Here is a 27,865-nt window from a genome sequence, read left to right on the forward strand (position 1 = left end):
AAGCCCAACTTGGAAGCAGCCAAACACCCTGGCTCTTGCCTTGTCTCTGTTCTTGTTCTGTCTACATGAAGTCAGCAACAAGTCTCTGCGCTCCTAGCCTTTTCAGCTTTTGGTGTGTGTGTGTGTGTGTGTGTGTGTGAGAGAGAGAGAGAGAATGAGAGAGGAGGGAGGGGTGCAAACAAAGTATTCTTCAAATCACTAGTGTGGTTGGCTTGTTGACTTCAGTGTAAGCATGCATGGCCCCAGTCCTGAGATTACACACACATGCATACCCACACACAGGTGAGGTGGGGGGTTAAAAAGAGGATAAAAGTGTATCCATTGGAATCAATGGGAATGATTTTTATTTTTTAAGCTGCGGGGGTGGAATTTCAGGACGAAAATGGGAGCAAGATTAAATCCTTCCTCCTAGAGAGCCATGGTCCTGATCTGAATTGGATCTGCACGTGCTTACTCTGAAGTAAATAAGTCAATCATGCATAGCCCTGGTGTGTGCATGTGGGGCATCCTTTCAGTTGCGCTAGGTTGTGAAGCCCAGCACTGCTGCAAAGACTATCCCTGCATCCCCACTCCAGCTTCACACTTGGAGCTGGGGGAGAGCAACAAGGGACATGTGTTGGTGCTTAGTAGGGGCATTGCTCCAAGAACCCCTGCTTCCCAGTGCCCAGCCTTTGTCTGCAGCTTGGAGCTGGAGAGGATGGCAGGGGTCTTCCCCATACTTGGGCTGTGTCCTCTGAAGCTCAGCACAATGGTAGGATGATCCCTGCCCTCATCCAGCTCCATGCTGGAACTCCTCTTGTCACCCTGACCAGGGGTTATCACTCAGCCCAATGAAGGTAGCAAGCTAAATTGTGGCACTCTGCTTTTCAGTACTAGGCAAGGACCTACTTATTTTTCCAGGCATTTTAAATTCTGGTTTTTATCCTGCAATCTATAACTTCCTGGTTTTACTGCTCTGTTATTTAGTTAGTGTTCATTGTATTTACTGTCTTGATGGTTAGCCACTCTAGAAATAGTGATACCCAAGGGCAGAGTATAAATTGATGTTTATGTGTGTATAGTCCAAGGCCCTGAGTGAGAAGCCCTCACTGTAGCTGTTCCTGTGCCAGCATTGCCAAAGGAGCTTCTGATATTACCTTCACAGTGTGGGGAGGAGCTGAGCTTTAGCAAAAGGCAACTTGAGTCCCAGTGTTATATTGTTTTTTCTTATCAAATGGCATATTTTTGATAGAAAAAAATAATGGGTTGTATCCTGCCTTAGTCATGCTTAGAGAAGAACCATTGAAATAAAGTTATGACTAACTTAAGTCCCATTAATTTCAGTGGGTCTTCTCTAAGTATTCAAGTCTGGACCCCACCCAACTTCAGAGGGTTCCAACTGTGCTTAGATCTTCAGAAGCAGGGATGCTAAGCAGATGAACTCCCTTCAAAAATAAAGCAAACTGGCATAGAGTTAAATGAATAACATTATAAGATTAACCTTCTAGCACATTGCTTAAGCTAAAAATAAACTTTCAGCTGTTGTCTCTTAACTCTGTTCACAGGCCTATGTATTGCTATCATTGTCTCAGAAGAATTTCCTCATTAGCAGGTTTTTGATTTGCAAATCATTATGTGGTTAGCAGGGACCTCAAATGTGCTAAAACTGTAAACATTGACCTTAATTCTACAAAATGCTGTCCCATGTTTTATGGATAAGAAGACCAAGCAGCAAGTTCCCCTTTCTTCTCCCCGCCCCCCACCCACCTATCTCCCAGCTGTTGTGAAAACCGAGCTCATGACTCGTGGACCCTGGCAGTCAATCTGTCCACTAAGAATGTAAGTTATGTAGTAACTGGATAGAAGGAAGTGTTCTTGCTTAGACCTGCTTGTTCCTAGAATGTGAGTACCTCATCTACTGCACATGTAATTATTATTGCATCCATACATAGGACAACTTGCCTTTGCTGTGTAAATATGGCCTGGTGAACGAGGTTTCAGTCTCCCCCTTTTTTTATCTCCCCCTTTCTAGTGCTTCCTCCTGTGCTCGTTCCAAGACACAGTGAATACAACCCTCAGCACAGTCTCCTGGCTCAGTTTCGCAACTTGGGGCAAAATGAGCCTCACATGCCACACAATGCTACTTTCCCGGACTCGTTCCAGCAGCCCAACAGTCACCCGTTCCCTCATTCGCCCAACAGCAGCTATCCAAACTCCCCTGGAAGCACCAGTGGCACCTATCCTCATTCGCCTGCCAGCTCTGACCCAGGAAGTCCTTTCCAGATTCCAGGTAAGCTTCTTCTAAGAGCAGCAGGTTCTAACTGTTGAGAGCATGTTGGAACACTCTTTTGGTCAGCTCATAAACTTGAGGCAATAGTTGGAGGTGTGAGTTATTGCATTTTGGTGTTTTTAAGTACTTGTTATGCTGATAAAATGGGTGCAGACTTCAGGCCTGGGAGCTACATCCAGCCCTCTGAATTTCCCTAGATGGCCATGCTCGGTCCTCTGGCCACATCCCCTTTCTCCTGACTGTTTGGTGGTTTCTCAGCTTTTCTGCAGTTTTTCACATTCTAAAATGTTGAAATGCCTCTTTTAACACTTAGTTACTGGCAGTGAGAGCTTTAAGTTAAAAAATGCTGGTGTTTATGGCATTTTGACCCTGCCCATTTTCCTGTCAGCCCTGCCCACCCTGAGAGCTTCTCTAAAACGTAATTTGTCCCTCAGGCTGAAAGAGGTTGTGCATCTCTGCAAGAAAACTTTGTACCAGTCTTGCAAACACAGCTTTATGATGGCTTTAACATTTTTCACACTTAACGTTTGGAGTAATGTGTTAAACTTTTTATCTGTCACGTCTCAAAGGCTCTGAGCAGATGTCATATAATCTCATTTATATATAGCAATGCACTGGTAGATGCTCAGGCTTCAGCCAGTCTTCAAAGAAAGAGTTCTAAAACTATAGAGCATCCACAGATCTTCATTCATTCCTGATAGCCAACCGTGGCACATAGATGGCATTAAAAAACTGCTCTCAGCTGATCATAACAGACAGGATCAAGTTTTCTTTTGGGTATGCTGCCGCCAGGCTATTTGGTGCATAATCAAAGCTGACACGTCTGATGGTGTCACAAGGTGATGGGGAGACAAGGTAGATGCTGGTACACTGGTGTAATGTGTGCCTGGCCAACCACCTGCTAGACCAGGGGTGGGGAACCTGAGGCCTAAATCCTGCCCACCTGTGGTCTCAATCCAGCCCTCTAGAGTTTCCCAGGACACCAGGGCCTCTTCCCCTGGTCCCAGTCCCTTTTCCACAATCATCCTGTCTTTATTGCAACGTTTCCCCCCCCTTTTGCAAAAGTTTGAAATGCCTCTCCCAAGCCTTAGGCTCTGGCAGTAAAAACTTTAAGCTACATTTTGCTAGCAGGGGGGTGGGGATAGTGCATTTTGGCCCTGCCCTGTTTTGTCTTCAACCTCGCCCATCACTAGAATGCAGCCCCCAAGAGCTTCTTGGAAATTGAATTCAGCCCTCAGGCTGAAAGAGGTTCCCCACTCCTGCGCTAGATGTTGGAGCACCAAGTTCTTCACTAGCTAAAACTTTAAGAGTGATGGTGGCAGTTGTATGTATAGTGTTGTGCAGCATCGCCTTGAAATTAGTCATGAATTATTATTCTAGTCAGAATGTAGTGAAAAGGGTTGCGCTTCCATTCTAAGTTAAGTTGATGAAAACAGCTCTTACCTGTTTCTGCTGCATCCCAGGATTCTGGGACAGTGATTTAGTCCAGGAATTCCCAGAGACTGGACCCAAGTGACCAGGAGAAGACATTGGCAGTACACAAAAACAACAACTGTACTCTAGCACTGCACTTCCCATTGGTTCAGGAAGGACACCCAACTTTGTTTTGTCAAGTCTTACAACAAAAGGTTGCTCTGTCTGTAGAGATGAAGTAGGCAAGAGTACCATGAAGTAGGCAAGAGTAACATGACATTACTGCGCCATGAAGTTGGTGACGGGTGAGGGGGGTTCTCACTGCTTGAGTATTTAGTTCTTACAAAATCTTTCCCATGTGTTTTGGGTCATGAAAAGAAATTGAGAAAGTGCTTCGTTGTCATTAGCATATGGCACACTAAAAGGAGGTTAAGAGAACTTGGGGCTTAAGTATCCAGGCAGTATTTAAGCTTTAAAAAAGAGAAACTAATGTGGGAACATTCAAACATGGCTGAAGAGCAGATGTATTCAAAGCATTATTAGTGTAGCAGTCAACAACTGATATTCTTCACCTGTAGAGCTAGTGATGGCTTCAATTTATAGACCCTGGCTGCCACCCAGCAATCTGTTTGCAATCCTGATAGGAACAGTACCCTGGCAGGCTGAGGCATGCTGGGAGTTGTAGGCCTTTTCTCTGTCTAAACATGCACAGGATTGTGCCCTAAGTGTATCTTGCTCTGTACTGGATTGCAACCCCTGGCTGCTGGTAAACTTAAATTTTGCATTACATGGCTGAAAGCCTTCATTATTCCAATCTATAAAAAAGGCCCCTAAGATCATCCAAATAATTACTGACCAATTAGTTTGTTATCTATAGTTGGGAAGGTGTATGCTAGCTTTTTGAGCCTTAAACTAAAAGTGTGGATTAATGAATAATAAGGGGAATAACAGATAGGTTTCAAACCAGGTTATTCTACTTTAGACCATTGTCTTGTTGTGGCCCATCTTGCTCATAAGTACACTAAGCTTAAAGGAGATAAGTTTTTTTATAGGATTTATCAATTTAAAATCTGGCTTTGATTCCATCTATTGCAAACATCTGTGGTGCAAATTGGAGCAATATTCTATTGATAAACGGCTACTGTTTTTGATTCATACATTGTACTATAATACATCTGCACAGGTATGATGTAATAATGTTGGCCATCTCTCAAAGGATATTGCCTCTACCTGCACAGTTACGCAAGGGTGTGTTCTTGCTCCTATTTTATTTAATTTATATTTGGCTGGCCTTCCCTCTGTGTTAGGCTCATTACCTTCCCATCCACCTAAGCTTGGATCCACAAAGATCTTTGCCCGTTTGCATGCTGATGATGCAGTTCTGATTTCTCAGGCACACTTGAGCCTTCAGAAATTGCTGATCGGGTTTGTTGATTAGTGTCAGAAAAGCCTTCTAACTATTAATTATCCAAAATCTGAAGTTTTGATTTTTTCAAAAAGGAAGGTTAGATACTCCTGGTCTCTAAATAATAACGGATTTGAGCAAGTAGATTCGTATAAATATCTAGGTATCTGGTTTTATGAAACTGTAAATTGGAGGGTGCAGGGGGAATCTGTTAAGGCCGACTTTGGAGAAAGGAAGTGGTGCAGAAAGTTAATTCAATAGGGCTCTCTTCTTCCTATTTACTATCTTTGCACTGGGATAGTGCAAAATTTCTAGTTAAACAGAAGCTGCAAGATATTGACCTCCAAGAACTCTACTGTGCAGCACAGAGCCTGTGTTCCCCTAGATTTTGGGGTTTACCAGGCTCCTTCTCCAATGACGGAATGGCTTATTTAAACTGGCTATCAGTTCCTAAATATAGGAAAGTATTCTCTTTGGCCCAGCTTAATGTTTTACCCTCTAAACTCTTAGCTGGAAGATATTGCAGAACACCGGTAAATGAGAGATGTTGCCTTTGTAACAATGTTGAAGTAGAATCGGTAATGCATGTTCTGTGTAATTGCCGTTACCATCAGGGGGTCAGAGATGCCCTGATACTTCCAATTACCCAGTCTTTTCCAGGTCAGTCTTTAGAATCTCTTATGTGTATCTTACTCAAAGGATCCAACAGATTAATCACTGAGCGAGTTGCTAAATTTTTGAACGTTGCTATTTTAACTAGATTCTCTGTGGCACTGTGACTTTTATGATGTAGATCAATATATTTTATTGTTATGTACTTTTGTATCATTTGCTGGTGGTCAGTTGATGGTAAATAAAGGATTCATTCATTCATTACAATTTGTGTTGTTGATCTCCTAATTGAAATGCTTTGTTTTGGTAAGTGGCCATTCATTACCTTCCATGTATGAAGCATCTTTAGCTTGATGCAAAACAAACATTAGGTACCAGAGGTGCAGCACCATACTTGAGAATAACTGCTCTTGAAATGTGGCTTTTGCAGGAGAAGTACCAGGATGTTGCCTGAAATCTTACTCCAACAGGACTCCAACACTTACTAAGCACCCAAAATCCCTGTAAACATGCCTCCTGCAGATCATTCTCTCCAACCTCCCCCCGCCCCCGTAGAGTCACTTGACCTCTGTTTGCTTCAAACGTCTCACAAGCATAGTTTCTTTAAGAGAAAACTTTAGCATGATTCCATAATCAAAAAGTAATGTTAGCTTTGTTTAAGAGTTAAGGCAGGCTTACTAGACAAAACTGAAGAACTGGAGACAGAGGCATGAATGGCTTTCTTGGATTATCATTTGTGGATGGAAATCGTGGCTTGACCTCTTTTAGCACTTTCCACTTAATGTGAATGTACAAAGATGAAATAATCTGTATTTTACACTTAGCTGATACTCCCCCTCCTGCTTACCTACCTCCGGAAGATCAGATGACACAGGATGGTTCACAGCCAATGGACACCAGTATGATGGCACCTTCAATTCCTCCAGAAGTAAACAGAGGAGGTGAAACTTAATTTTTATCCTTCATATAAATTAAACACTTTCTTACATATGTATATGGTACCACTTCAGTGATTAATTTAAGCATGGTAATGACATAATTGTATGAAAAGGGGGGAGCTACTGATGATTTAAAATGCTGCACTCATGTTCAGGAGCAACAGTAAGTACATAGCAGTGGATGTGCTCCCTTGGATTCTCTTAGTAACAAGCTCTGAAAATCAGCATGCCAGCCAAGTTATGCCCAATTGGGCACTGGCATTCAAAGGATAACCCTACCTCTCCCTCCACACAGTTGCAGGCAGATGGCTCAGGCAACCACAAAGTGTATAACATGCCATCGAGATTAGATATGCAGCCACCTGGATAACTTGGCTACTGTTATGCCTAATGAATGAACAGCTTTAAAAGTATTTGAAAATAACAACCTCTTGGTAAAGTTGACTTATTACTGTGATTTAAAGCAAGCTTGTCATTGATAAACACAGTCTTTTTGGTGGTTTTGCTGTGTAAGCCTTGCAGCTGATGAAAGCAGAAAGCAAATTTATCAGTGTTTATGCCTTAATTTTGTAGACTTTCTGCACACATTTTATTTTTGTAAATGTTCTGTATCTTTGTCCTGGAATTCTTGCATTCTGTAGGAATTCCCCAAGTAGCCAGAGGGCTTCCTTGCCAATTATTCAGTCTTTAAGGGTTTGTCTGGATGTTCTGGTTGCAACAAACTCGTGTGTGTGTGTGGGGGGGGGGGGGGAGATGTCCCTGCATTGGGCAGTGTTGTGTGTGAGCTAGCTCACGATTGGAACAGCTTCATATGTAAGCACTTGAGTTGTCAGATATGGAACCAGATTAGGAATCCGCTATTTTTACAAGCTGTGTTGCTACCAGAAATAGCAACACTTGCAGCTTTACCCACCTTTAAGGTCGCAGTGGCAGCCTCTTCTGTGCCATTAACCCTGTGGATTTGGAGTTAAAGAAGTGTTAATGCTGGAAGTCTGATTGCTTGTAACAAAAGCAGCTATTATCATCTAGAACTCCTAAATCTCCCCCCCCATCTTAATACCCTCTCCCCCCTGTCTTAATACCCTCCCCCCCTTTTCTTTTATAGAGGGCAAAACTACCTTTGTTTCCTCTGCATTCACATTGTTCACCCCACACCTGTTTCCCTTACTTCTGCGAGTTCATTTCTTTACTCCTCTACCTGATACGTGCGGTCACATCCTTTGTTTAATAGCCCTTTGGAAAGGTCTGCTGCAGTTCATGTTTACGAAGGGCACTAGTCGTAAATGTAGGCTCAAACACTCTCTAGCTGCAGACATTTAGAGGCCTGTTCTTTGTGAAGATTTGTTAGTCTTAAGAGATTTGACTTAACAAGCTGCATCCTGTCAATGAAGTTGGGTAACTCCTATTGTTGGCTCATGCTGGGAATGGAGAGACAAAACGCACCTGCTCTGCATGACTTAAGGCAAATGTGAGGAAGTTAGTATGAAATCTGTGTGAGAGAGATATGATTTCATTCTGAAGGAATGGCCAGCTGGCAGTATTTCTTCCTGAGTTTGAGAACTAGGGCAAAGTTGTGTAGCTTTAATAGTTACTGGCATCTTACTGTGAAGAGTGCACCCACTTACTAATAATTAAAGGCTGCCTTACAATGACTTGAAAGGACTAAAAAATGCCATAGCTTGTTTGCATCAGCACTACTTGGCATAGCCCCAATAATCAGTAAACTGGACTTAGTTGAGCACTTCGTTCTTTTTCTTTTTTTCCCTTTAGTCTGTGAACTAAAGAAATAGATTCCTATACACAGGAAACTATATAATCAGTTTCCTATGTTGAAAACTATAAATGTGACTATCAGTTGGTGACTGTTTCTTCTCTACATTGGATCATGTAGATAGGTAAATTCTTACCTACTGCAGAGAGTCAGAGTTTGGTGTAGTGGTTAGTGCCAGATGAAGACTGAATGAATCTTCTCGTTCCTCTTGACCAAAATTCCCAAATAAGAGAGATCAAATGGTCTGTGTTGCCATTTGAGTTTCACTAAAGTGTTTTAGCAAGGCCTTGAGCATTCCTAGTCTGCAGTCCTTAACAGGTGTGAATCTACTTTGCAGCCTGAAAGGTTACCTGCATTAGTTTAAGCTTTTCCTGAACATTTACTAATACCAAGTGACGTAAAGGGCTGGGTGTAGATATAGACTTAATAACTCTATACTTTTAGATAAGGAGCTAATTATAGTCTTCAGAGGGGAAAATTGGCTGGAGAACTTCCTTGGCTGAAATCTTTTGAGGTACTCTTGTGCATTGATGCACACACTTCTTAAAAGTTAGATTCTAGGGAATAAGATCTTGATAAGCTTCTCGTGATCTTTTAAACGCTCCATTGGAAGAAAAATTGGCGTCAGCACTTCAGAACGATCATGGGGGTAAAAGAAGCCATTGTGGTTTCTCCCCCCACATGCTATGTGTGCAACTGCCATTTGCATAATTACCCACGATGCTGTGCAGGTTGCCATGTCATCCTGACCTGGTGCATAGTGTGGTGGGGCTGGCTTCATACCCACCCTGCAACCACGACTTGCGGTAGGCTTCTAGGGTGCGTACAAAGTCAGCCCCGCTGCGTGCTGGGTTTGGACGACATGGCAACCCATGTTGCACTGCGGGTAATTATGCAAATGGCGGCTGTGTCCGTGGCACACGTGGAGGCAGGGGGAGAAGCCACAATGGTTTCTTTTACCCCCATGATGGTCCAAAGACCCTGTAAGTGTTTCTAGGATCATAGTGTTAATTCAGGGGCAACTTTGTTGGCCTGTTGCAGCAAAAACAGCAAAGTCTTGTGGCACCTTTAAAAGACTAACAAATGTATTGTGGCATAAGGTTTCATGGATGAGAGCCCACTTCATCTCAGGTGAATGAAAGCTTATGCTATAAAATTGTGTTAAGGTGCCATAAGACTCCCTGTTGTTTTAGCCTTAATAGAGTTACCTGGACATCCTTAGTATCAAATATGGCTAAAGTCATTAGAAAGTCTCACCCTTTTCTGTCTTCTCCCTCTCCCCTTTTTGCATTCTTATGTTTGGCTATTTAGAGCCTCAAAGTATTAAGTGCTCCTGAGTTCTTGGAAGTAGAAGGGATGGATCAACCTTCCCCAACTTGGGGCCCTCCAGATGTGTTGGATGGCAACTCCCATAATTCCCAGCCAGCATGGGCCTGAGTTGCTGTCCAACACATCTGGAGGTCACCAGGTTGGGGAAAGCTGGGGTATGTTGATTTAGCCCCTCATCATGCGGGTAGTAGACATCCTGTGAAATGCAAGCATTCTTCCATTGCATTGGCTGTAGATTCAGGACAAACAAGAATTCTTGTACAGCTAATTACCACAAGAATTTAAGATGTCTTTGAATGATTGCTACTTAACGGGAGGATAGATCTGTCAATAGTTTTGCCATTTCTTTTTTTCTCTCTTTTTTTTTTTCTTGGAATAACTTTTCATTTGATCAGGTTTTTTTGTTACCGTCATGCCTGGCTTGCATGTGCTGGCCTGAAAGATCTGATCAGCTGGGCAGCTCTTTATGATATAACCATTGGCACTTCGATTAAAAAGCCCTTCTTTCAAGCAATAGTTCCTAGCGCAGTGCATCCATTAAACTGTGTGTTGTCCAGTAATCACAATATAATAGGTGTGGCTCATGGTAACACACCTAGTTTTTCTACTGCATTGGAGCAGGCTTATAAATAACTACTCACTTATAAAGAAAAAGGACTGCCTTGAGGTGACTAGGCAATTTTTTTGGTTAAACTGGGTGAGACATGGGTTTGTTCTTTCAGGCTTGTGTATCACAAATACAACCCACTTGCCCAAACATAGCACTAAGTAAAGTTTACCAGTCACAACCATGTTTGTTAGGGCTCTCACCTGATTAAAGAAATCCTAGTTGGCAAATTACCTTAGTTTTAGTTGATTTCATCAAATTCGCATAAGAGGCAAACAACAGGTTTAAAGCAGCCTTTCCAACCTTGGCCTCCAGATGTTGGACTGCAACCCCCATACATTCCCAGCCAGTATGGCCAATGATCAGGGTTGATGGGAGTTGCAGATTAAAACTTCTGGGGATCAAAGGTTGGAGAGGCTAGTCTAAAGAAAACGTACTTGGTTTCAGGCACCATCTTAGAACTAGCATTATCCCTTCTCTCCCAGACAAGAGTGTGCTTAAAAAAACAAAACACTTAAAACAGCAAACTTGTTTTGCTGCTTGGAGTTGGTGTGTGATGTGTGCAGTTTTTAAAATTATTATCATTATTATTCCACACACTTATACTCTGCCCTGCCTTCAAGGATCTCAGGGTGACATACACAGATGGGAGTAACCATCTTGAGTAACCCAATCAGCTTCGCAGTGCAAGTGGCAATTCGAACCCAAGACACGCCAGTCCAAGTCCTGATGCTCTCTAACCGTTACACCACACTGTCTCATCCCAATCAGTTTATAAGCACTGCTGTGCAGATTTGTGAGTTGGCTGCTTGCAAAGCTGTATAGCAGGATGGTAGAAAAATCTTCACAGTACTTGTCCCCAAACCTGCTATACCTCCTTCTCTATTCCCAGTTTGGAGGCTTTGATTGCATTGCTTGTGTGGCTCAAACATACTGTATAATGGGACATTGTGGGAGAATGAATGACTTCTAATTAGCAGCTGCATAGCTGGATTTCCCTCCTCCCCCTTTGTTTCTTCAGTGATCTTAAACCAAAATCTACACACTGAAAATAAATAAATAAAACTTTAAAGCTCAGGAACTCATTAATTCCAATGTCAGATTTCTGTTTTTCCTCTTTTGCAGATGTTCAGGCAGTTGCTTATGAAGAGCCAAAACATTGGTGCTCTATTGTCTACTATGAGCTCAACAATCGTGTTGGAGAGGCATTCCATGCCTCTTCCACAAGTCTGTTGGTGGATGGCTTCACCGATCCTTCCAACAACAAGAACAGGTTTTGCCTAGGGCTGCTCTCTAATGTTAACCGGAATTCCACCATTGAGAACACCAGGCGGCATATTGGCAAAGGTACTGTTGCTTTTAACATATTTGAAGGGGTTAGGGAGAAGGGAGAAGCTGTGTTTATTGCCTCAAGGCTTCATTGAGAAGCAACATACTCAGCATCAATGTACGTACTTTATCTCTTTGTAAAGAAAGGACCGTGGACTACCTGTAGGCGCCTGTGAGATACCTTCAGTATCAGAGGCAGTATGCCTATGTACACCAGTTGCTGGGGAGTATGGGTGGGAGGGTGCAGTTGCACTCATGTCCTGCTTCTGGGTTTCCCATGGGCAGCTGGTTGGCCACTGTGTGAACAGAATGCTGGACTAGATGGATCCTTGGTCTGGTCCAGCATGGCTCTTTTTCTGTTCTTATGAACAAAGTTACACACTAGAAGGCAGCCTTCCCCAACCTGGTGCCCTCCAGACTACTGTGTTGGACTACAACCCTCATCATCCCAAGCCAGCATGACCATTGGCCCTTGCACCAGGATGGCCATCTGGAGGGCACCAGATTGTGGAAAGCTGTTCTAAGTCTTCTGACTAGAACTTGTATTTTCTAGAAAAGAATCTGAGCTATGACTAAGGAGATGGACACATTACTACAGTAGGTTCTTATCTCTGTGGGTAGGTGGATAAAATAGCTATTAAGCCTCCTGATACAGCAGTGTACCTTGCAAAATAGGGGGGAAGGCTTTTTATGAGGGGGAGAGAAGTTGAAGTCTCCTGCCTTCCCAGTTCAGAACAGACTGAAGTAGTTGGCAATTATCTGGTTTTCAGTATGATTTGGATTTCCAGAAGCAGCAGCAGCATTATTAATGGTTCTGGGTGAAACCTACAGCCTCTATATTTTAAATTGGCTTGGAAGAAAAATAGTTTGTATTAAAAATTCCCTGGCTGGTTTTCATGAAAGATGACTTTGGATCCTGAAGATGTGTATTGAAAATTGAGGTAATAGCTCACGGTGGTTTCCAGCTTGCTTCTCAAGCTGTATCACTTTATTTTTAAAAAGCTAGATGTAAACAAGGAAGAACTCCCTCTCCCCCCCAAGTGTAGGACAGACATTTTGAGTACGTAGAGGACAAGTTCCTCTTCCAGGTGTGTGTAAGACTCAATGGAAAATATCCACAGGTGGTGCTTTCTGAACTATTCAGCACATACCTTTTGGTGCACAGAAGGGCTTGTGGGTTTGTATAACAGGGCTTTCATCCTCTTTTTCCTTCACAGCTCCTCCACCCCCTCCATGGTACTCATACAAAATAGGGTCACTGTTTGGCTGGGGGAGAATTACGCCTTTGCCAAGAGCATGAATCTAGTTGCGGACAAACTAATTTCATTTGTTACATGTACATCCAGCCTTTTCTCCAAGGAGCTTAAGGCAACACACATGATCCCCCCCCCCCCAATTTTATCTTCACAGCAAACCTTGAGATTCAGGGTAAGCAGCAACATAGAGACTGGCCCACAGTCACCCAGTAAGCTTCATGGTTAAGTGGGGAATTGAATTCTGGTCTCCCCAATCCTAGTCCAACATTCTAACTGTTGACAACCTTACTGGCTGTCCGATTCTGGAACACAGCCGTGGTCTGCAAGCTTTAGGGGAAATTTCACTAGAGGCAGGGGCAACTCTGGAAGCATATACCTGCCTGACTTCTTTAGTTGAGTTAGTAGCACTATTTTAGTGCAGAGGGTCTATAAATATGCAGCACCTAGGAATTCCTTTTTCCTTTCACTGAGTGATCTGATAAGGCTCCTTACTCTTAAATTTAGCTGTTGAAAAATATTGTGCACACTACTTGCTTATTTTCTGGTTCTGCCAAGGAATGTGCATATTTAAGTTTCATAAGTCCTACTGAAACTACAGCAAACCCCCAGAAGATGTAACTAGAAGCTAAAAATTGGACTACATAAAATAAGAAAGTAGTACCCTTATCCCATTGTAAATAGGAATTTGGTCTACTAGATTAGTAAGAGTTGAGCAGATGTGGTTCTACCCTCTTGTCTTCCTTGAATACCTTTAGGCTATTGAAACAAATACACCTGTATCCCCAAACTTAACACTAGAATTTTCAACTAGAAAAATCATTCAAATCAAGGGGGTGTGCAGATGTCCAAAACAGCATTAGATTAACTCAAGTTGCCAGTGAAATACGCAAAGAAGGAATTTCCCTTTGCACTTACTTGGTTGGTTCAGGTGTATTGATGGGGTTCCTCATTTACACATTACACCAGAAGCAGAAGTAATTCATACTTCGTTAATTGCTGCTTTGAAAATCTGCACCCACCTGAAGCACCTCAACTTCAGAATAATTCTAACAAATTTGCTGTCTTTTTTTGTAGGAGTTCATCTGTATTATGTTGGTGGAGAGGTCTACGCAGAGTGCCTTAGTGACAGTAGTATATTTGTGCAAAGTCGAAACTGCAATTACCATCATGGTTTCCACCCAACCACAGTCTGCAAAATTCCAAGTGGCTGCAGCCTGAAAATCTTCAACAACCAAGAGTTTGCTCAACTTCTGGCTCAGTCGGTGAACCATGGTTTTGAAACTGTGTACGAACTCACTAAGATGTGTACTATCCGTATGAGCTTTGTAAAGGTAAGCAAGATTTGGGAGGGGATTTGTGTGCGCAGGTGCGTGTGCGCGGCAGCGTGTGTGTGTGAGAGAGAGAGAGAGAGAGAGTGCGTGTGTGTGTGTGTGTGTGTGTGTGAGAGAGAGAGAGAGAGAGAGAGGCCTCATGAGCTTGTGAAAGAGAATGAACAGTGATTCGAGTTAAGAGTATTTAATTTCCAGATCTCCCATCAGTAAGGCTTAAAGTGCATTATTCGTCTAAAAATGCTTCTTGCCTAGAAAAACAGGGTAAAACTGATGATTCTAACCCACCCACCTCCCATACACATACACCATTCCCCAAAAGCCTAACCATGAGCGCCAAGAGTCCATCAAAACAAGTCTTGCAATGCTTTGGCAAGTTATCCCAGATAGGAGTTATGGGGCAGCCACTGAAAATGGCTGTGTGCTCCTGCTTGGGGCACACAAATGGTATAAAGTATGTCTGGTGGTATGAACAATTACAGTGGGAGAAAGAGGAGTACTCTAAGGCACGTTGCCGAAGAACTCTGTGAGGGTGCCCCTTCTGATATTCATGGACCAGACAGCCTGTGAAATGGAGGGTATCTTGAACTCCAGAAATATAATTCTTCAGACATCATATGCAGAATAGTCAATGTGCTTTGTTAAATGCATTTTGTCAGAGGTGTTTTGTGTGTGTGGGGTCCTCCTTAAGAGCCTGCATATGAAGAAACACGTTACCCATAAAAGTCTGCTTGTGCAACTGCTGAGTGAGGGGACATGAAATCGCCTCTTTTATCCAGCTCCAATCCCATATAAAATCCGTGTTAAGGTATGTTAATAGCCAACGGAGAGTGATTCTGTTCCAGAATATTAACACTCAATTTGAAGCTTTACAAGTAGTGTATCTGTGGCAGTCTGTAGTACAGGGATGGGGCACCTCGGGCTCAGGGGCCAAATCTGGCCTGCCCTCAGGTCCCAATCTGGCCCTCCGGGGTTCCCCAGATGGCCAACCCCCCTTCTCCCAACCACCAATCGTTTAGTGATTTCCTGGATTTTGTGCAGTTTTTTTCCCCCCATTCTGAAAGGTTGAAATGTCTCTCCTAAGGCTTACTTACTGGCAGTAAAAGCCTGAAGCTACTATATGGTGTTATTTTTGTGTATATTGTATTTTTGGCCCTAATCCCCTTGCTTTCAGTGCCACCCACCACTGGAATGCGGCCCTCAAAGACTTCTCCAAAATAGAATTCAGCCCTTGGGCTGAAAGAGATTCTCCACCCCTGCTGTAGTAGAACGGCAAGACAACCTCTGCAGGGCATAGCTAATGAACTCTGACCTGACTCTGGCTTACCTGTATGTTTCAGGTCAACATATCCTCCTGAACGGTACTGGTATGTTCTGTTGCAGAGCTGAAGTGAAGAAATACTTGATATTTAAAAAATTGCACTGTGCCTTTCATATTAGCCAAGCTTCAGATGGAAAAATATTATCCTAGATGCCATGAAAACTCTAGCTTCAGAACCAAGCTGTCAGTACTGAAACCAGAATATTATTTGAATTGAGGGCCCCAGATATTCAAATAATAATCTTCAAAGGAAACCAAAGCATCTTTCAATAAGAAAAATGTTTGTAACAGCAACAATACATATTAAGCAAGTTTGACAGTAAGCAGCAGCCAGCTGAAAAATCTAAGCAATACAGCACTAAAACCCTATCTTGGGACAGGGGAAAGATCAACAGGTCAAATGCCTGCTGGATATTGAAAAAATATACTGGAATAGAAAAATCTTTGCTATTTAGCAAAAGGCCAATGGAGAGGGGACTAGATGAACCTCCCTGAGCTTAGAATTCTGAAGCCTGCATGCAGCCACTGAAAAATATAGCAATGTTTAGCTAACTTGTTCAGCAGTACCTTAGCATCCATTAAAATGTCTTTTGTAGTAGTTACATAACTGCTAGTGACAGAATGGAGAGACATCGGATACCAAACAGATAGGAGTGTGTATGGAACCAAGACACTTGGTTCAAAGAATTCAGACTGAACCACTGACTGACATCAGCAGGTATTTTTCCTTGAAGATGGAACCTGAGTTCCTCCAGCACATGGGCACATTACAGCATAAACCAGCTTTCCCCAACATGGTGCCCTCCAGATATTTTGGTCTACAGCTCCCATCAGTCCCAGCCAGCGTGGCCAATAGTCAGGAATTCTGGGAGCTGTAGTCCAAAGCATCTGGAGGGCACCAGGTTGAGGAAGGCTGGCATAAATTATCTCACCCAGTTTTAAGTTAATAGCAAAAAATTGACATTGTCTACTGAATACGATGTTTACTATTGCCGTTGCGTTCTTGTGATGCAACTACACCTGTAGCAAGGCAAATTGCTATAACATTCACCCTTCTTTGTTCCTAGGGTTGGGGAGCGGAATACCATCGGCAAGATGTCACTAGCACGCCATGCTGGATTGAGATTCACTTGCATGGTCCCCTTCAGTGGCTAGATAAAGTTCTTACACAGATGGGCTCTCCTCATAACCCAATCTCTTCTGTGTCTTAAAAAGGATTCTGAGCAGTTACACTTCAGACGCTATTGAGCCTTGCATGTACTTGAAGGATGTATGAGTCAGACACATGTACAAAACTGGCAGCAGCCTTTATTATACTTGACTTATGTGACCAACTGTTAGATCAGGAAAAAAAGCCGTTACTAAGTAGTTGGTATCGAGATTTTTTTAGTTTACATAGTAGTAATCTCTTGCAAATCTTTATGCAGGGCAGTGTGTAATAGCTAGGGATGACCAAGTCAATGTAATCTGGACACTGTTTGCAAGAAATCTTATCTAGCACACTAAGATCCCCTTGTGCTGAACATCCATTGTGTTGTGTGTTCTGGAAGGAACACCAAAAGTTGATGGTTACACTCATCCTCTCTTAACAAACTTTTCATGATATTTGAAAGCCATTGGTCTTGGTAATAATTGCTATCCCCAGAAAAACTTAGGCTTCTGTGTAATCTTCTGAAACTGTGTACTGACCATACTGCTGCAAGAATTTTTAGGTATGCTTTTTGCTAAATGTATGTACAGTGTATTTGGAAGTTAGAGATGGACTAGCCTAAAGAAATTAATGATAGTTGAGGGGAGGCGGGTGGGAAGGGAAGCTGACATGGACAGATAGAATTATAATGTAAACATAGCTTGTTAAACAAGTCCAAGTCTTGCTGTGTGCATTTCATTTTTATAGTGGCTTCATCTTACTACTAACTGATATATTTCTGTCCATCCACAGCTTCACAGATCAAGGGTGGGTCAGTAAATGCTTTTGTCATGTACTGCAAGGTCTGTATATTTCAAGACAAAACTGTACAGCCTTTTAAAGATTGGGCAGTTTTATGCAGTTCACATAACGGAAGTAGCTGTTTCATTTTATAAGAGCTTTGTGTTTTGCCAACTTAGCAAATGTTAGCACATGTTGGGAGGACTTAAACAAACCTATTCAAGTGTTTCAGACTTAAAAGGTTAATTTTTTACCATTTAAATTGTTTTCTTTCTGCTAATGTTTTTTATATTCATTCAAGCTGTAGTACTTTTTCAGTATTTTTTTATTCCAAAACTTAGTGGTTCATCTCTACTGAAGTTCAAATAAATAAATAAATGTATTGCTTACTTTGATTAAAACTATCTTTTGTGCATATTTTTCTACATATCAAGCTGTAAAACACTTATTAGCTGTGATACAAATGAATTCCAGTTGCTGAGAACACTTTCTTGAGAGAGAAGAAACTAATGTTTAGGTGGAACTAATACATTAACTTTGTCAGCATGGAAGAACAAGCAATACCAAAAGTTTCCTTAACGCTCCTTTAAAAAAAAGTCTTAGGATGCCTTGGCCAATCTCATATAGCTAGACTTATTGGGAAACGATTCTTTAAAAGTTTTCTGGAGCTTTTATTTGTGTTCATGTTATCATATCACATTGCTTTGTGTTCATATTCATTTTAGCTGCTTGAAAACCACAGGGTATTTTATGAGCTTGGTGTACACAATGGTCTGCTCTAAAGTTAAGAAATCTATCCAGCAACAAAGTAATTATATTTGAACAGTGAAGTGTGCATGCACGCGATCCATTTCCACTTTAGATGTTACGTAATTTTAAAGATACAAGGATCATCCTTAAATCAAGGATCAAACTGTCTTAAACCAATTTCTCCAAGGTGCTGGGCAGATACTTTTCTTGTAGGATCTCTTAACTGGGATTCTGGGAAATAGAATGTTAAGTCCAAAGAGCATATTTCATCCCCTACTCGAAGAATGCATAGGTGATTAGGATGCATGTGAATCCTGAAAGTAGCCACATTTCTAATTCATTATATGGAAAGCGTCTTAATGCATTCTAGAATCCTGTTTTGGGGAAACAATTTCTCATTCTGTTCTTCATACTCCTGCAAGCGACTTTTTAAAAATAGTATGCTACTACGGGACATCTGGTGTGTGTGTGCATTGGCAATTTATCTTAATAAAATTAGAAGCATGGTTGATATTCATGATTCACTTCTAGTAGTAAAGTGTTGTGATCAGAATAGCCCATAAGTAGGTGTACTTTACCAAATAGAAAATGCATATAATCACATGAATATATAACAGCAGCCTCTATTTGAGGAAATTCGGGTACTCAAAAGTACCTTATGCTGCAAGACTACAAGAATTGTCATACTGGATCACACCACTGTGCCATCTAGCCCAGAACTCTGACAATGGCCAATCCTGCAACAAACCCTAGCAAAGCTCTTGCACAAGGCAATACAGCCATAACCTTTCCCTGATTGTCCTCAGCATCTAATAATTACATCTGGGTGTGTGGAGGCTTTCCTCCTAGCTTTTGCAACTAGTAGCCAACGATAAGAAAAGAGGTCTGCCTTATCAGACAAAAGGTTCAAGGGTTCCCAGTGTCCAACTAGATCCTTCTAGGAAGTCTACAAGCAGGGCATGATGATGACAACCCTCTGCTGTCCCCCCACCCCCTTGCCAGAAATGGAATATGGCATGCCTCTGAACATGGAGATCCGCTACGCCCCCTCTTTAATGAGCTTCCGCCGTGTATTAAAAACGTGGTTGTTCAGGCAGGCATTTGGGGTGGGTTAGGGTATTTTAGAAGATGTTTTTATTGTAGAATTTTATTGTTTTAAACTGTTTTATTATACGCTGTACATCGCCCAAAGTGGCTGGGTGACGGCCAGATGGGCGATTAATAAATTTAATAAATAATAAAAATAAAATAAATTCAAGTTGGCAATCAAGTTCGCTAACGTGGCTAATAGATATTGATAGATTTTCCCTTGATTTTTATTCATTTTACCCCTTCAACAGAGTCAGTAACTGGCCCAGTGTCACCCAGTGGGCTTCATGGCTGAGTGGGGACTATAACTTGGACCTCCTGAGTCCTAGTCCAGTGCTCTAACCATTATACCACACTGGCTCTCATTACAGACATTCATTTGCTTAAGACATTCTTTAGCATTGTTATCACCCATTATTGCTCTTATGAATGGTCACTGTGCTTATCTTACATACATTGAATTGTGACAGACTGCTTGCATGTCTTGTCATTTTAACCCCATTGTTTACAACTCCCCGCTCCCCACACACATGCATCAGTACTGCCAACTGAGGATGATATTTCATGCATCTGATGAACTTAGTCTTTACAGTACCACAAGACACTTTGTTGTCTTGGCTGCTGATCTATTGTCTGGAGAACTACTTCAATTCATTCTGGACCTGCTACAGTAAGTTTCTGTGGATACTCCAAAGATTGTAAAGACTTCCAGAAGCAATTGCTCCTTGTGAAAATCTGTGGGATGCTTTTCTTACATTGTGTAGGTGAAATGGCCAAGTGTTTTGTGAACTTGCCAAATTTTAGGGGGGTGAGGAGGAAAGAAAAACTAGAATTTACGAAAGGAATTCTGTTTTTCATATCTGACAGCATAAGCATTACACAGTCTATGGTATCAGCAGAAAAACAAGCTAACACCATGAATAGATTATTTTTAATAAACAGACATTTCTGCATACTGCTGACAAGCTGAAATAGGATATTTGATCAAGAGCAGCAACTCAGTTCAGCTTTTCTGCTGGTAATAAAACTGAACAGCATAAAAATAAGTGGACCTGAATGTGGGTTTAAAATGGTGATACCTTTTTAACGACAGCTGAATGTGAATCATTGGAGGCAAAAGCTGTAACTTTTTTCAACCTCTCCGTAATAAAACACAAAGAAATTGATAAGTATTGAATAACTCTGCAGGCTAACTGATCACACCTTTTTAATATCTGCCCTCTTCCCAAGAATCCTTCAGAGAAAGGCCCTGTAACAAATACATTTTCTTGTTAAAGAGGTATTTTGCATTTCAATTTGGTTTATGTGATGAGGTTTCCAACACATACTGGAAAGTGCAGCCAGTAAAGCAGTTTGGTATTTATAATGTTTAAAATCTCAGCTTTCACTTTTGCAGGAGTAAAATTAATTGCAAGTGTTCATTGTTGGAAAACAAAAGCTTGCAGTGCACTAACTAGAAGACAAATATTGACCAGGTTTGGATGACACATCACAGCTCATTGTGAATTATTTAACCCACTATGAGCCACGGTGCTCACAGGGGCCAGGTTGCATATGCAACCTCCAGTTCATCCAGTCTTGTTCTCACATGATGGCTAAGTCTAGCTCTTTGCTTAACTTCCTGTTCTGTCAATAAAAACAAACAATTGATAGAAATAGTTGATTTTCTACAAAGTAACTACTTCAATGCTGTACTACCATGTGCTCAAGGTATCTGGACACAAATGGTGAAGTATTTCTCAGTTTCACAAGTTTTACTACCACTGGGTTGTTGTGTTATGTGATTCAGGTGAGCATGCATTATGGGAGGGCTGCATATTCAAATTGGCAGCGGCACACAACGCAGCCTCACCATGGGTTAAATAATTCACAGTGGGCTGCCCTGTCATGCAAACAGCCATTACTCCAAGTTTTTTTACTACTTTTAACGCTAATTTGGCTGGGACTCCCATTGCAGACAGCAACGTGCCTTCCCCTTGGTATGCAGCTCCTATAAAAGGGTGCCTCCTTGGCTCGGGAAGTTTTTGTATTCTTAACAACACAGGACAGCATTTGCCAATGGGAAGTATACTATGCAGGCACTTAGACTCCAATTGTGCGTTCTGCCAGTATCTGAAAAAGCAGATGGCTGAAAACCAGGCTTTGGGTAACTTGCAATGCTCTTGTGTTTAAACTGTGAACTGTAGGCATTTAAACTAGGGTTTGGGAGCCTACAGTTGTGTATTATATTCTTTAGGGTTTGCTGAAATCTAGTAACTGTACTGCCTACAGAAGAAAAATGCCTTGAAAGATCTTGAGAAGACATCCTTTTTATTGCGATAAGGTAAACATAAACCTAAGAAATTCAGAACACATCAATATCAATATGCGAAAACTATACATAGCAATAACTGTCCCTTCTGGCTAAAAGACAAAGCAACTGCAATGTTAAATCTTTTTTCTGGCAAGGCTTCCATGTCTTTTTAATGTATTCATTAAACTTCTATACTGCCTTCCTTTGTTATACAAGAATTCAAAATGAGCTACAATTTAAACCATCAATAAAACACACACACACAAAAGTTTTAACAGCAAGTAAAACTTTTCCTAGCATAGAAGATGCTGTGATAGGGCAAGCTCCCTTGGTGGAATGTATGCCTGTTACGCAGCTGTGAAAGACATGGAAACCTATTTGACAAAAAAATACAGCAACATGAATTTCTGCTCAGGGAGAGGGATTTAATATGCAAGAAAGAGGACTGGCCTGGTGTGAGCCATGGATGCCATACACCACAAAACCTAGGAAGAAGGCTTGTAATGACTTTCAGTCTTAATGAGTTCATTTCAAATGACAAGCCTCAGAACAGTGGGTGGAGTTTGACCTTAAATGGCAAAAACAGATTATGCCTTTGAAAACAGATTAGCAGGTGAAAATGTCAATTACTTTCATGCACCACCAAGTGCTAAAAAATAAAATGAATACTTTTTAAATTAAAAAAAGCCAGTGTGGCCTTGGGTAGAAAACTGACCTCTGCGCTAATCCACCTCTCTTCCAAGATTTTTCAGTTCGATAGCAATATGCGTAGCCTACTGTGGCTATTTTTCTCAAAAATAAATCCCATTGAGTTCAGGGGAATGTTGGCTGCAATCCTATATACACTTATCTCAGAGTAATTTTACTGAATTCAGGGCACTTATTTCTGAGTAGACATGCATTAGATTGCTCTGTTAGTCTTGACTGCACTTGTAGTAGTCAAGACTACTACACTTGTAGTAGTCAAGACTAATGGTGCAATCTCATGAATGCCAATCAGTCCAATAAAAATCTCTTGAAATACATCAGAAGCTGGACTGTTAGGTGACAAAGGTGAAAAGGGATTGTTAAAGGAGCATTGGGCAATTGTAGAAAAGCTGAATTAACTACTTGACTTGGTCTTCACTGCAGAAGTTTGGCAGATACCCAAACCTGAACTCTTTTTCAGAGAGGGCAAATGTAGACCTAAGCCCAATAGAGATTTATAACATATGTCTGTCCTCACCCTCAGACCCGCGCAAGTTAACTTGAAATATCTGCTATCATATACATGAATATTCAGCCCCCATCTGAAAAGTAGAGATCACAATATAAGCTGGTTTCAATCCCCAATTTGCAATATGTAGATATTAATAGTGGTAGGTATTACTGAGTTGTTTTAAGCGACTATGTCTTGTCTCTCCTCCCCGCGACTCCTGTTTGCAATATAAGAATGCAAACCGTGAATTTTAGGGCTGGGAAATCTGTGACCCTCCAGATGTTGTTGGGGCCGCAGCTCCCAAGAGCCCTCAGCAACATAATTAATGGTGAGATAATGATGGAAGTTGCAGTCCAGTAACGCCTGGGGACCCACCCCAGCATTACGAGGTTATCATCGATCAGCTTCATTCCCCACTTCAGTCCCAGGGATAACAGTAGACTACACTGCAGAGTTGTTGTCGACCACAGGTCCCCCAAGCGGAGCCCTTCGCACCTCCTACAGCGCCCATGGGGGGTCTACACTGCCTCCCCTGGCCCCCTTCTCCGTCCCGTACAGGATAATCCCCCCCCCCCGCCTTGTGTAAAGCTCAGCACCGAAGCACGCAGCCGGTCTCCCAGCATGGCACAGGAAGCGGAAGCGAAGAGCCGTGTTTGCAAAAGGTAGGCCGGGGAACTGCATCTGCGTGCCTCCAGTGGCTATGGTAAGGGCTTGGTGGGAGCCAAGTTTTGGCCGGCTGGCCGGGGGCAAGGGCAAGAAGGAAGCAGGCCAGGAGGGAGCGCGGCGAACGGGCCCTTAGCGTGTCCGCCTTGCCGTCAGCTGCTGGCCCCGCGAACCCGCTGCAGAGGTCGCGTCCCTGAGTCCCTGAGTCCCTTCACTGGGCTGGAAGGGCAAAGGCCGGCGCTAGGAGGAGGACTTTGGGGCAGAGGTCCGAGCTGCAGTTCGGCCGGCGCCTCGGGGGCTAAACGAGGGGTCGCTAAAGAGGTTCGGACGGCGCTGCGACTCGGGATTTTAGCCGCAAGTCGAATTTAAGGAGTTGCACAGCCCTGTCGCACGGCGAGTGTGGCCGTAAGAACTCCGTCTCTGCTCTGCTGCAAACGAGCCCAATGTATTCCTCTCACTTCAGAACAGTTTTCTTTATCTTTACACTTGTAGCCTCTTGGTGTGGTGGAAACCCTTTGCTTTGGGTGCTTTCCCTTATTTTGCTCTGTCTGCTTTTTCAGCGGGAGCTTTCCAGATTTCCTCACTTCTTTCCACTTCATTTTCTGTTTCACCTTTTCCCTCCCTCGCTTTCTGCTCACCGTTTTCCTCTTTATTTTCTTCTCCATTTCTCTTCCTTCTGCCTTTCTCAACCTTTTCTCTTTCTTCCCTCCCCCCTTTTCCTCCTCGCTTTCTTCTGCCTTTCTCAACCTTCTTTCTTTCTTCCCCTCTTCCTTCTGGTCTTTCTCAACCTTTTTCCCTCCCTCCTTCCTTTGGATCTTTCTCAGCCTTTTCCTATCTCTCTTCCTTTCGGTCTTTCTCCTTCATTTTTTCCCTTCACAGCCTCAGAGGCCCCTCCCGCCAGAGCAGGTAGATGCCTGCGCGAGAGACACCCAGACAAGGGGGGAGGCGGCGCATGAGCGATCCTCTGTAGGTCTACTCAGAAGTAAGTCTCACTGAGTTAAATGGAATTTACTCGCATGTACGTGTGTGTGTAGGATTGCAGACTACGGGAAGAGGGACAGATGAACACAGGTATTGGCTGTGCCCACAACAACTTGCTTACAACTCGAAATGTGCCCGTGGGCCCCAAAACATTCAGGACCCCTGTAATGTAGTCTACTCGCTCAGCCCCTCCCTTGCAATATGGGCCTGCAGTCTCTATTTTTGACCCCCCCACACACACCTCTGCAATATAGGTCCAGTATCACCGGCAGGTGTTTTTTTTTTCTTCCCACGGGAAGCCTTTGCCCGGTAATTTTTTATAAAGTGATTTAAAAGAACTCTTTTAAACGTATTTTCACAAGAAGACCTGAATTCGAAAAAAATGTTTTTAGTTAAACTTTTGGGGGCGGAGAGAGAGAGAGAGAGAGACAAAGTCCTGGACTTGCATGGTATTATGCGAGCAGCTGTCAATTGTTCCTGTTCTGAAACACACCCACCCACCAGGAAATCCAGCGTACAGACAAAATAACTATCTTCTAACTTGCTTAGGTCTATGGGCATCCTGCAAACGACAATGGACGGATCCTGCCTGTGCCTGCGGAGCAGTATTGCTTTCCCCCGCCCCTTACAGCGGCCTGACTTTTACGCAGGCGCAGTCAAAGACATTGTCACCGAGCCTGAGGGGCGGGGGACAGGGCAAGACCAGGCTGTGTTTCGGCGCGCGTGCTTTGGCGTGTTCCGGATGTAAAAGATTCGGAGAGGGATGGGAGGTTACTTCCTTTTTGTGGTGCGTATATGTGGGAGGGGAGCGTATCTGTCAATGCAACGTCTGTCTGGGTTTCAGCTTGTGGGGAGGCGGCGGCGGGCTGGTGTACTGACAGTGGTGGGCTGTGTCTGTATATAGATAGGACTTTTATTTATATATATATATATATATATATATAAATGCCTCTGCTGCTAACGAGGAGTGCAGTGCAAATATTCTTTGGCCAAGGTCAAGCTACATTAGGAAAGCTCCACGTGGATTTTAATGTAGTATACTGGAGTATATATTTTATTCTGATTTGGGCTGTAGTCCTGTGCATGCTCATCTGGGATTAAGCCCCATCGAATTGATGGGAGTTACATCTGAGTAAGCATGATTAGCATTGTGCTGTTGGACGCATAATTGTGAAATCCTGGTCTGTCTATCTGTTGGATATCTCTATTATGTGCATACTTTAGCACATGGTTTGTGTGTGTGTGTGTGGGGGGGGGGCAACAAGTTATATGTAAAGAGATTCTCCCCACCCCTTCTCTGGCAAATAGAATCAAACTATAATTGATAATGCTGGACCATGAAAATATTAATAATGGTGTATAACTCCTGTACTTGGAGCCTAGGATGAAGTATCTATTCAGATTAAAGAGTAATGTCTACTTGCTGGGAAGGCTTTTTAAGATTAGACCTTTTAGTGCTTGAAACTGAAGGAGTTCTGTTTGTGCTTCAGAGGGAGGCCCAAATCCATTTTTTTATGGAACCAGTAGGAGTTGCAGCTGTTCATGTCTTGGGAATTAAAAAAAAAAGTATTTGCTAAAGTGCCTAAGTGTAAATTTTAGTCTGCTTTTGGAACCATCTACCAATGTAAGAAATTGTAAGTTTTCTATGTGTCCAGGTAGATAAGTGGTTATTTGAACTAGCCTCCATTGATCTGTGGTTTCCTTCAAAAATTTATTCATTTAATTTAGCACCCTCAGTGTTGTTGTTATGACTTTGTTATAATACAGGAAAATCAGGAAAATGCCTGCATAAGTGTGTTCCTTTTAGAAGGTTCAGCCTTGTTTCAGAATCCTCACACCCCATTCCTAAATATGTTTACTCAGATATAGGTTCCTTTGATTCAGTGGAACTTACTTCAAAGTAAACATTTTGGTCTAAAACGTTTTCCAAAGGGTAAATAAGAAAAAATACTGTCCTCTTCCTAATTTTGTTAGAATATGAGCAGAAGCAAGAGTTGAAAGATGGAACTAATACAACATCTCCTAAGGGGCGCAACATGTGAGTTTTGCCTCATGTGTATATCATGTTCCTGCTTTACTGTAGGCATTCAAATAGCATGTTGTGATATGAGAAGCACCATTTGGATCTCATGTTCAGGTCTGTGGACCATTCTGAGAACGCAAGAGCCCTGGTAGGTCAGACCAAAGGCCTGCCTAGTCCAGCATCCTGTTTCCCTCAGTAGCCAACCAGATGCTTCTGGGAGTGTTAGGGCTGTTCAGATGGTCAGTGCATTAACTCAGTACAAAGTTCACAGGAATGGGGGCAATAACCTGTGGCTCTTTTATCAGGGGGTGTTGATCCTCGTACACAAGGAAAACAATTTGTAACTTGCTACCGTACTGATTTTGCTTAGTTAGAGACTATATCTCATCTAGTTTTGTTTTTAAATTTCTAGCAGTTCAGTAACTGAAGCAGAACTGATCTATGTGATTTGGAAAATCTGCAGGCTGACAAGTGAGTTCTGGGTACAGGGACCTGAAAGTCAAGGATTGTGGATTAGGTTGGTGGAAATGGTAAAATTCATAAGGGTTTAAGTACATATTACATGTGGTGGGAAGCCAAGGGGATGTTTACTGCTTTCCCTGCCTACCTCTTTGCTGCTTCGAATGTACTTCACAAAGCTAGCTTTTCTTAGAAAAACTTCTGTTATGCTTTTGTTATATGCGACATATACATTTAGCCATATGTTACATGTGGCTAAACATATGTCTATTGACTAGACCAGAAACAGTGGTCTTGTGCTGCTACTTTATAAAGTGTGGAAATACCAGGGATTTTTCTTCTCCTATTAGGCTGTCTAAAAACAGATTTCTCTGACTCAAGACAAAATGAATAGATCATCACTGCTGCTACGATTTCCTCTCTACCGTTTCCTTAAGAACATTAGGAAACCTTCGAACAGTTTCTCCTGGAGGTCCAGCTTCGGATCTACGTTTCCATATGACCAACAGGTTAATTCACTACAACTGTGTTGTTCAAAGAGGATTATATTTTTAAAGGGCTTGAAGACTGGCCTGTGCTGTCCAGCAACATTAGAACAGCAGACATGGGTGCTGTCTGACAAGGAGCAAAGACTTCTAGACAAACTGTACAGTGGACTAATCCAAGGACACAGGGCCTGTTTAGCAGAGGCTATTACTCTCATAGAATCCACACACAGCAGGAAGAAGGAGATTGCACAGGTCCTTCTTCAGAAGGTACTATCTTGCCACAGAGAACAAGAACAGTTAAATAAAGGAAAACCACTAGCCTTTAGAGTAGGTCAGTTCTCTTTTGTTTATGCAGTTATTGCTATTCTGATTTAAAGTGCCTTCACTTGCCTTTTTTTTTTTTTAGGAAATAT

At 42.4% G+C, this 27,865-nt stretch overlaps 2 protein-coding genes across 17 annotated transcripts in view; both read left to right on the plus strand.

Annotated features, from left to right (window-relative positions):
* Nucleotides 1-18,784, plus strand: part of SMAD1 (SMAD family member 1) — a 54,487-nt gene extending 35,703 nt beyond the window's left edge. For both annotated transcript variants that reach the window (XM_084856196.1, XM_084856195.1), the window contains exons 3-7: nucleotides 2,012-2,269; nucleotides 6,524-6,640; nucleotides 11,470-11,691; nucleotides 14,004-14,260; nucleotides 16,646-18,784. In XM_084856196.1, the coding sequence (XP_084712322.1) occupies nucleotides 2,012-2,269; nucleotides 6,524-6,640; nucleotides 11,470-11,691; nucleotides 14,004-14,260; nucleotides 16,646-16,789 (998 nt within the window). In that variant the 3' untranslated portion in view covers nucleotides 16,790-18,784. The remainder of the gene's footprint in view (nucleotides 1-2,011; nucleotides 2,270-6,523; nucleotides 6,641-11,469; nucleotides 11,692-14,003; nucleotides 14,261-16,645) is intronic.
* A 4,703-nt stretch (nucleotides 18,785-23,487) lies between these two features.
* Nucleotides 23,488-27,865, plus strand: part of MMAA (metabolism of cobalamin associated A) — a 37,176-nt gene continuing 32,798 nt past the window's right edge. For 5 of the 15 annotated variants that reach the window (XR_014792098.1, XR_014792096.1, XR_014792097.1 and 2 more), the window contains exon 1: nucleotides 23,488-27,783. Coding sequence is in view for 12 of the 15 variants with exons in the window: in XM_084856208.1 (XP_084712334.1) it covers nucleotides 27,351-27,783 (433 nt within the window). In the remaining 3 variants the exon portion in view is untranslated. The remainder of the gene's footprint in view (nucleotides 27,784-27,865) is intronic. The other 10 variants (XM_084856197.1, XM_084856198.1, XM_084856202.1 and 7 more) reach the window with 10 other exon arrangements.

The sequence above is a fragment of the Heloderma suspectum genome, chromosome 5, assembly GCF_057233095.1.
Source record: "Heloderma suspectum isolate Gila_16-S chromosome 5, 16-S_ref, whole genome shotgun sequence".
Classification (NCBI taxonomy): domain Eukaryota; kingdom Metazoa; phylum Chordata; class Lepidosauria; order Squamata; family Helodermatidae; genus Heloderma; species Heloderma suspectum.